This window comes from Erinaceus europaeus, chromosome 23 (assembly GCF_950295315.1).
Source record: "Erinaceus europaeus chromosome 23, mEriEur2.1, whole genome shotgun sequence".
Classification (NCBI taxonomy): domain Eukaryota; kingdom Metazoa; phylum Chordata; class Mammalia; order Eulipotyphla; family Erinaceidae; genus Erinaceus; species Erinaceus europaeus.
In genome coordinates, this window is record NC_080184.1 from 1,218,586 (window position 1) to 1,228,487 (window position 9,902).

Consider the following 9,902-nt stretch of genomic DNA (forward strand, 5'->3'; position numbering starts at 1 on the left):
TGCAGGTACCAAGCCCCAGCAATAACCCTGGAAGCAAAATAAATAAATAAAAGGAAGAGGAGGAGGAGAAATAAGACTGAGGAGACAGCACAAGAGTCCTGCAAACAGACTCTGGCCTGAGGCTCTGAGGTCCTGGGTTCAATCCCCAACATCACCACCAGCCAGAACTCAGCAGGGCTGTTATTAAACAACAAAAATAATAGTAATAATGGGATAATAGATACAGCAGAATTACTCCCTTGGACAGTGAACTGCTTCACCCTGGGCAAGACTTAAGTTCGAGCCTGGCTGCCCATACACTAGAGGAAGCTTAGGGGCTGTGGTTTCTCTGTCTCTTAAGAGTCAATGTCAGGGAAGAAAAATAAGCTGGTGGGCAGCCTGGGTGGTGGAGCAAAGAGGTGATACTTGGGTGGATGCCCCTGGGAGGGAAGGGAGAGACCTGTGGGGAGCCCGCAGGTGCAAAGGCCCTGGGGCAGGGGCCTGGAGACTTGGAGAGCGGGAGTCCTGGAGCGCTGTGGGCAGGGTAGGGGGTGTGCCCGGCTCCACTCGCCAGGCTGCTGTTGTCTTTCGAGCCCAGGCCCCCCGGGCACCACCGGGCATCCCCTGGGAGCGCGCAGCTAGCCCCCAGGAGGCGCGGACACCTGGGCCCCGGGCCCCCCGCCCCCGCGGTGTCGCCTTCCCCGGAGGCTCCGGTTCCCGGCTCCCCTTACCCGCTGTGCCGGGGGAGGGGAGGCGCAGGAAGCGGCGGATGCGGCGGCCAGCGCAGGCCGAGCTGCCGGCCATGGAGAGCGCCCCGGCCCGCGAGCCCCTGGGGGCCGAGCCCCCGCACCCTGCCGCGCCCCCTGCGGCCCCAGCCGCCGCCGCCGCGCCCTCCGCGCCTCCCGCGCCCCGAGCCCGCCCGCGCCTCGTCTTTCGCACGCAGCTGGCCCACGGCAGCCCCACAGGCAAGATCGAGGGCTTCACCAACGTCCGCGAGCTCTACGCCAAGATCGCCGAGGCTTTCGGGATCCCCCCCACCGAGGTGCGCGCCCCTCCACTCCGGGCACCCCCAAACTCCATGACCCCGGGGGCTCACCCGACGGCGCGCCCGCCCGCACGCTGCGCGCCCTGCCCCGGGGGCCTCGCGGGGACCCCGCACGCTGCCTGCCCTGCCCCGGGGGCCTCGCGGGAACCGGCTTGCCGCATCTCAGAGCTGGCACCCCACTTCTGAGATGGCGGGGTGCCCACAGCCTGGGTGGGGAGTCCTTTCCATGCCTGGAGCAAAAGTTCTGCCAAGGCATCTAAGACTGAGGGGTCCCCAGTCGGCCACCGAGAAGGCAAGGAGTGGACCCCAACCCTGGGGGAAGCGCCTCTGTCCGTCCAGGGCTTGCCTGCTTGGGGGAAGCCCGGATTCGAGGCTGCCTGGGAAGTTGGGGGGTTCAGGGTTGGACTGTGCCTCGCCGCCGCCAAGGGATGTGCAGATGTCCGGGCGCTCCAAGCAACCTGGAAAAAGATTAATAATAAAACGGGGTGGAGGTGTCCAGGTCCCAAAGGGTTGAAAGGGGAGGTGGGAGTGTGGACACCCCCAGTCTGTCATTTCCCCTGGGGCTGCCGTCCTGGTGGCCGGTGTGTGTCCCTTGTGCCATTCTTACCTGAGAGAGAGAGAGAGACAGACAGACAGACAGACAGACCAGAGCCCTGCTCATCTCTGGCTGTTGGTGGTGCTGGGGCTTGAACCTGGGACCTCAGAGCGCCAGGCAGGAGAGCCCTTTGCAGAACCACCATGCTGGCTCCTCAGCTATTATTATTACTGTTGTTATTATTGTTTATCCCCAGAGTTCTGTTCAGCTCTGGCTGATGGTGGTGCTGGGGCTTGAACGCCGGACCTCGAGCCTCAGGCAGGAGAGCCCTTTGCAGGATCATCATGCTGTGTCCCCAGCCCTGAGCCCCCCAGTTTTGCTCCCTGGCACGTCTAGCCCAGTGAATCTCTGCGAGCTCCGTCACCCCACCTTGGGGTCTCCGTGGCTGGGACTCCAGGGACCACCAGGTGCCCTCAGGTAGCTAACTCTGCACCACCACCACCCCCGCCCCCAGATCCTGTTCTGCACGCTAAACAGCCACAAGGTGGACATGCAGAAGCTGCTGGGCGGCCAGATCGGCCTGGAGGACTTCATCTTCGCGCACGTGCGCGGCGAGACCAAGGAGGTGGAGGTGACCAAGACAGAGGACGCGCTGGGGCTCACCATCACCGACAATGGTGCCGGCTACGCCTTCATCAAGGTGAGGGTGGGCGGGGCTATGGACAGGGGCGGGGCTAGGACTGGGACTAGGGACAGGGCTGATGTCCGTGGAGCTTGGGTGGAGCTAAGGCCCTGGGTGAGGCTACAATTCCCATACTCAGGAACAGGGGCGTGGCTAACGATGTCTGAGGCGGGGCTAGAAACGATAACTGGGGCTCAGGTCCCAGAAGTGGGGCTGGGGATTGTGGGTCGTGCTGGTGTTCAGGGCGGGGCTAGGGACTAAGCATCAGGGGCGTGGCTGGGGCCCAGGGGGCGAGGACCTGAGAGGTAGCTAAGGGTCATTGGTGGGCCTGGGGGTGGGGCTAAGACCCCTGGGCGGAGCTAAGGGCGTGGGGGCAGGCCTGGGTACCCGCAGAGTGGCTAGGGACCTAGGGCGGGGCTGCAGGTTCTAAGCAGCATGGCGTGGGGCTAGGGACAAGGCGTGTCCTGAGGCCCCAGGGGCGTGGCTGAAGACTCTGGGCGGGGCTAACGGTATGGGGCGGGGCTAACATCCTGGGGGCGTGGTCAGGGACCCAGGGGTGGGACTGTGGACTCGGGGTGGGGCTCGGGGCGGGGCCTGGGGACAGGCTTATAACTGTGTCCCCCCAGAGGATCAAGGAGGGCAGCATCATCAACAGGATAGAGGCGGTGTGTGTGGGTGACAGCATCGAGGCCATCAACGACCACTCCATCGTGGGCTGCCGTCACTACGAGGTGGCCAAGATGCTGCGCGAGCTGCCCAAGGCCCAGCCCTTCACCCTCCGCCTGGTGCAGCCCAAGAGGGCCTTCGGTGAGCGGCCCGCGCTGGGACCTGCCCTGGGGGGACAGGAGCATGGGCGCTGGACCCTTACACTTGAGGCCCTGGGGCCCAGCCCCCGCATCCAGGTGCCAGACAGACAGTTTGCTTCCTCCCTCTCCCTCTCTCTCTTTCTTTCATTAGCACCCAGCAGCCCCCAGTGCCCCACGCTAGGCTGGAGGGATGAGGCAGGACAGAAGATTCTAGATGCTTTTGCTTTGTTACGTTTGGCCGCTATCCCACTGTTCTTAGGGCCCTCTTTCTCTTCCTGTTGTCCTTTCTCCTTCCCAGATAGAGGCAGAGAGACAGAGAGACAGAGAGAGAGAGAGATTGAGAGACCACAGCCCCTGCTCCACTCCTTGTGAAGTTTCCCCCTATAGAGGCTCCTGGGTGCAGCTGGGGGCTCAAATCCCGGTCCTCACGTCCAGTAAAGTGTGTACTCTAACCACACACTTGCAGTTTACCAGCCTGTGTATGCACTCACTTAGTAAGGAGAGAGAAGCAGAGCGCCACTCTGGTACCTGATTTGCTGGGGATGGAACTCGGGGCCTCATGCTATGAAGCCCAGAGCCTTAGAGGGTCACTTCTCCGCCACCACAAAGAGGGTATTGACGACCTCTCCTAGGAAGTGATCTGGGGGCCGGGAGATGGTTCACCAGGTCGAAGGAGCCCTTTACCAAGCACAAGGTCTTGGGGTTGAGCCCCAGCACCAGGAGAAGCTCCTCTCTGTCTCGCTGGGGAAGGTGGAAGACAGCATGTACATGACCCTAGCACTGAAAAACATTCTGGATCCTTGACTAATTCTAGAATTTGAGAGGTTCATTTCTGGGAGGGTGGGGTAGAGGGAGGAAGGGCTCTCATGCAAGGAGTCTAAAGAGTTACCCCATGGATACAAGGGGGTGGAAGAAAGCTCAGTGGGGAGAGCACACACCTTACCACGGCTGACGTGCTGGGTTTGAGCCCCGGCACCACAGGGCAGCACCAGTGGCACCCAAGGAAGCTCTGGAACTGTTCTCTCTCTCTCTGAATGAAAAGGTGAACCCAGAGTAGTGGGAGTGCACATGGGTGAGGCTTGAGTACCCCACTCAAGCAAGTCACCAAAAAGAAAATGGGAGAAGGGTGCAGAAGGGCTCTGAGGTGGCCCTGCTGTGCCCTGCAGACATGATTGGCCAGAGGAGCCGCGGCAGCAAGTGTCCAGTGGAGGCAAAAGTCAGCAGCGGGAGAGAGACTCTGCGACTCCGCGCTGGGGGCCCGGCCACACTGGAGGAAGTGGTGAGTGTTAGCTGAGGCTCCCCTGGCCTCAGTTTCTCCACCTGGCAGCGTCACTGCGGAGGGAGCACTGTCAGCACGGAGGCGGGTGAGGCCAGGCTGCTCTTCCCTAAATCGAGGGGCTGCCTGGAAGGGGGGCCCAGTTCTGAGCCCCCCACTCGGCCCCCAGCCAGGAGAATTTGAGGAGGAGGCATCGCAGAAGGTGGACGATTTGCTGGAGAGCTACATGGGCATCCGGGACCCAGAGCTGGGTAAGGGGCCAGGGTAAGCCAGACGGACCCCTCCACCCTGGGGGAAGAGGGCAGGGGAAGCGGGGCCCCGGGAGCCCCCTCATGGCACCACCCTGCCTGCCCCCGCAGCATCCACCATGGTGGAGACGTCCAAGGCTACGGCGACTGTGCAGGAGTTTGCGCGCCGCTTGGACTCCGTCTTGGGCGAGTTCGGCTTCCCGGACGAGTTTGTGGTGGAGGTGTGGGCCGCCATCGCCGAGGCCCGGGAGGCCTGTGGCTAGTGTGCCCCGGAGCCCCCCGAAGTTCCAGCCCAGAGCCTGTGCCCCCCAGGCCCTGTGTCCAGCCTGTGCCCGGCTCTGGAGACCAGGAGGGAATGGAGCTAGGTTCTGGAGCCCAAGTCAGTTCCCAGAGCAAGCTCGGCCCCGAGGCCATGGCCTGCCCAGAGGAGATGGAGCCTGCTTCTAGAGCCCCTAATAGGTCTGAGGCCAGGCCCTGCTCTAGCACCCCACCCAGCTCTGAGACCAAGCCGTGTTCTAGAGCCCAACTCATCTCTGAGGCCAGGCCCTGCTCTGGAACCCAGCCCAATTCTGAGGTCAAACCTCCTAGAGCCCAGCTCAGCTCTGTGATCACTCCCCGTCCTAGAGCACAGCTCCTTTCTGAGACCAGGACCCACTCTAGAAGCCAGCCCAGCTCTGAAACCAGACCTGATTCTGGAATCCAGCTCCATTCTGAGGCTATGCCCTACTCTGGAACCCAGTCTATCACTGACACCAAACCTGGTTCTAGAGCCCAACCAAGTTCTGAGATGACTTTGAATACTAGAACCCAGCTTACTTCTGAGGCCAAGCCCCACTGTAGAATCCAGCCCATCTCTGAGACCAGACCTGATTCTAGGGCCCAGCTCACCACTGAGGCTATGCCCTGCACTGGAACACAGCCTAGCGCTGACATCAAGCCTGGTTCTAGAGCCTGGCTGAGCTCTGAGATGACTCCCAGTTCTAGAACACAGCTCCATTATGAAGCCAGGCTCCCATCTAGAAATGAGACTAGACCAGATTCTAGAACCCAGCTCACCTCTGTAGCCACACCCTGCTCTGGGGCCCAGCCCAGTGCTGAAACCACACCTCCTTCTAGAACCCAACTCAGCTCTGTGATCACTTCCAGTTCGAGAGCACAGATCCATTCTGAGGCCAGTCCCCACTCTAAAATCCATCCCAGCTCTGAAAACAGATCTGATTCTGGAACCCAGCTCCATTTTGAGGCTATGCCCTGCTCTGGAACCCAGCCTAGCGCTGACACCAAGCCTGGTTCTAGAGCCCAACTGGATTCTGAGATGTCTCTCAGTTCTAGAACCCAGCTTAGTTCTGAGGCCATGCCCCACTCTAGAATCCAGCCCAGCTCTGAGACCAGACCTGATTCTAGAACCCAGCTCACCTCTGTAGTCATACCATGCTCTGGGGCCCAGCTCAGTGCTGAGACCAAGCTTCCTTCTAGAACACAGCTCAGCTCTGTGATTGCTCCCAGTTCTAGAGCACAGATCCATTTTGAGGACAGGCCCCACTCTAGAAAACATACCAGCTCTGAGGCCAGACCTGACTGTAGAACCCAGGTCACTTCTGAGGTTACACCCAGCTCCGGAACCCAGCCCAACACCGACACTAAGCCTGGTTCTAGAACCCAATCAAGCTTTGAGATGACTCCCAGTTCTGGAACCCAGCTCAGTCCTGAAGCCAGACCCCAGTCTAGAACCCAACCTAGCTCCGAAACTAGACCTGATTCTAGAACCCAGCTCCATTCTGAGGCCAGGCCCTTCTCTGAAACCCAGCTCAGTGGTGAGACCAAGCCTAGTTCTAGAGCTCAACTGAGCTCTGAGGTGACTCCCAGTACTAGATTCCAGCCCAGTTCTGAAGCTGTGCTCTTTTCTGAGGCCAAGTCTAATTCTAGACACCAGGCCAGTTCCAAGATTCAACCCAGCTCAAAAATTCAGGTCTCCATCAGTACCCAGGAAAGTTCTAAGACTAAGTCCTGCTCTAGAACCCATCTCAGTTCTGAGACAAAACCCAGGTCTGAAGTTCATCCTGGGTCTAGAGTCCAGTCCAGCTGTGAGACCAAGCCCAGTTCTAGACCACAGATCAGCTCAAAGACTCAGTTCATCTCTAGACACCAATCCACTACTAAGACCCACCACAGCTCCAGAACCCAGGTCTCCTTTGGTATCCATGAAAGTACTGAAGCTAAGTCCTGCTCCAGAATTCAGTTTAACTCTGAGGCCAAACTGGACTCTACTGTGAAGCCTGGTTCTATAGCTCAACTCAGCTCTGGGGACATGACTATTTCTAGAACCCAGCTCAGTGCTGAGTCTATGTCCAGTTCTAGACTCCAGACTAGATCTGACACTTGGTTTATCTCTAGAGCCCAGTCCAGTTCTGAGACCCAGCCTAACTCCAGAGCCATAGTCTCCAGGAGCCAGGAAAGTGTTGAGGCTAAGTACTGCTCTAGAACACAGAGCAGCACTGACTCCTATCCCAGCTCCAAGGCCAGACCCAGTTCTAGAGTCCAGTTTAGCTCTGAAATCCAGCTGTGCTCTAGGCCCCAGACCAGCTCTGAGAGTGAGTTCATCTCTAGACCTCAGTCCACTTCTGAGCCTCAACCCAGCCCCAGAGCTGAGCCCAGCTCCCAAGCTCAACCCTTCTCTGGAACCCCAGATAGTTCTAGAGCTAAACTGAGCTCTGACATGAAGTCAACTTCTGGAATCCTGATGAGCTTCAAATCCCAGTCCAGCTCTGAGCTCCAGCCCAGTTCCAGGAGCGAGCCCAGCACCATGTCCTGCCCCAGAACTCAGCCTGACTTGGAGTCGCCAGGCAGCTCTATGGTACAGCTGTCCCTGGGTTCTCAGTCTGGCTCAAACATGCCAGTGAGTACTGGGACCCAGCTGGGCTTCCAGATGCTCTTTGGTTCCAGAAGCCAGGCCAACTCAGGATTCAAAGACGACTTACAGGCCCAGTCCAAAGACAGACTCCAACTCTGCTCTAAAAGTCAGTTGGACCCCTGTCCTGGGGCTCAGTCCAGCTCCAGCAATGAGTCCAGCTCAGACTCCAAGTTCTTCTCTAGACCTCAGCCCAGCGCTCCAGTCAGGCCCATTTCCAGAAGCCAGGCATGCTCGGGAACTCTGTCCTTCTCTGGAGTGAAGTCTGCATCTAAAACACCTCTAGACATTGAGTCCAATTCCCTCTGCAGAGCTCAGCCCAACTCTGGAACCCAGGCCCACCTCAAGACCCAGGCAAGTCCCAGAACTCAGCCTGGCTCAGGCACCCCGCCTGGCTCTAGAGCTCAGCTCAGTTCTGGAGCATGGCCTGGCTCTGAAGGTCCTGTCAGATCCCACACACCCACAGTTTCTGAGACCCAGCTGGGCTCTAGAATGAGGCTGGACACTGGAATCCAGTCCAGTCCTGAGACCCAGAGCCAGGCAGCTGTGGAACTCAGTTCCACCACTTTGTCTAGATCAGAGAGAAGGTCCCCCCAGCACCTTCATGGCACACAGCCTCCCTCGGGGACTCAGTCTCCCTCTGAGACCCAGTCAGGTGCGTGGATGCAGCCCAGCTCTGGAGCCCTCGCCAGCCCCAGAACCCAGCCCAGTGCTGAGACTCATGCTAATTCTGCAATCTGTCTGAGCTCTAGGACCCGGCCAAACTCTGCAGCCCAGCCCAGTCCACGCATTCTGCCCAGCTCTAGAACCCAGCCCGGAGTCAGGATCCAGAGCAGTTCTGAGTCCCAACCCGACTCTGGAATCCAGGCCCATCTAAGACTCCAGCCTGCCTCTGTGCCCCAGCCAGACTCCAGAATCCAGCCCAGTTCTGGACTCCAGCTCGGCTCCAGAAGCAGGTCGTGCCCACAGACCCCTGGCCTGGACCCCAGAAACCCACCAGACCCAAGTCCCCCAGGGCCAACTCCCAGAGCTGAGACCCCCGGCCCTGGCAGAGAACCTGGACCCCAGACCAGTCCCCCGGCCTTCCCCTGGGCCCCCCCAAAGCCAGTCCTATCCCCCAAGCCCCAGCTGATATCCCAGAGGTCCAACCCACTCACCACCTCCACCCCGAGGGGGTCCCTCCTTGGTCCCCATGGGCCCTCCCCCACACTCAGGGGATCAGAGCCCCTCCCCCACTCCGGGGAGGCCTAGCTGGATGGTGGCCTGGCTTTGTCCCCATGACTTCCATCCTTCCTCCCTCCCAGCCTGCCCCCCACAAGCAGCAGGTAACCCCATCCTCTCAAGACAGAGCTGGGGGTGGAAATGGATTTCGGTTTCACTGGCTACTGAGGGTGTAAATGGATCCCGGGTCTGCAGGAGGGAAGGGGGGATGGGGAGGGGGTGGGGGTGGGGGATGAGCACTCCAAGGGCTCCTATGAATAAAGCCACCCCCACCTCTGCCACCCTGTGTCTCCTTTCTTTTCAAAGGGTGGGGGCAGGTGACAGATTAGGGGAGACCAAAAGAGAGAGCAGGCTTCCTGAAGGTCTGAAAACACACCTACTGTGTGCTGGGACCTTCACAATTTATTGACCTTAGTGATTATTTTTCTGGTTTGACTTTCTTTTTTTTTTTTTTTTAATATTTATGTATTCCCTTTTGTTGCCCTTGTAGTTTTATTGTTATAGTTATTATTGATGTCATTGTTGTTGGATAGGACAGAGAGAAATGGAGAGAGGAGGAGAAGACAGAGATGGGGAGAGAAAGACAGACACCTGCAGACCTGCTTCACCACTTGTGAAGAGACTCCCCTGCAGGTGGGGAGCCAGAGGCTTGAACCAGGATCCTTATGCCACTCCTTGTGCTTTGTGCCACATGTGCTTAACCTGCTGCACTATCACCCAACTCCCTGATTTGACTTTCTTTCTAACTTTCTCCCTTCATTCCTTTTTTTACTTTTTAGTATATTTATTTATGCTTGGATAGAGACAGAGAGAAATCAAGAGGGGAGAGGGAGATAGGGAGAGAAATAGAGACACCTGAAGCCCTGCTTCACCCACCGCTCTTGAAGCTTTGCCCCTGCAGGTGAGGAACAGGAGCTTGAACCCGGGTCCTTGTGCACTGTAATGTGTGCACTCAACCAATGTGCCACCACCTGCCCCCTAGTGATTATTTTCAATAGGTGCAGGGACTGTGTGTATGCAATGTGATGGAGGGAGCTTCCTAGGCCTGAGAGATTATAGCCTTTATTGAGAGGAGAGACCCCCTCCCCAGCCCTGCCCACCCTCCATGGGGCTCCCTGGGTGCTGTGCCTGGTGCTCAGAGAGGAGAGACCCCACAGCCCTGCCCACCCTCCATGGGCTCCCTGGGTGCTGTGCCTGGTGCT

At 58.7% G+C, this 9,902-nt stretch overlaps 2 protein-coding genes across 2 annotated transcripts; both read left to right on the forward strand.

Moving 5' to 3' along the window:
* The first annotated feature begins 508 nt into the window (after positions 1-508).
* On the forward strand, positions 509-4,984 carry GIPC3 (GIPC PDZ domain containing family member 3). The gene is made up of 6 exons (XM_060182046.1): positions 509-1,021; positions 2,074-2,259; positions 2,868-3,048; positions 4,214-4,326; positions 4,493-4,574; positions 4,683-4,984. The coding sequence occupies exons 1-6, from the start codon at positions 749-751 to the stop codon at positions 4,832-4,834; spliced, it is 987 nt and encodes a 328-aa protein (XP_060038029.1). The 5' UTR covers positions 509-748; the 3' UTR covers positions 4,835-4,984.
* A 1,880-nt stretch (positions 4,985-6,864) lies between these two features.
* Positions 6,865-9,337, forward strand: LOC132535570 (serine/arginine repetitive matrix protein 2-like). Its single transcript, XM_060181985.1, has one exon. It carries the CDS (start codon positions 6,880-6,882, stop codon positions 8,728-8,730), a length of 1,851 nt encoding a protein of 616 aa, XP_060037968.1. The 5' UTR covers positions 6,865-6,879; the 3' UTR covers positions 8,731-9,337.
* The last annotated feature ends 565 nt before the right edge of the window (positions 9,338-9,902 follow it).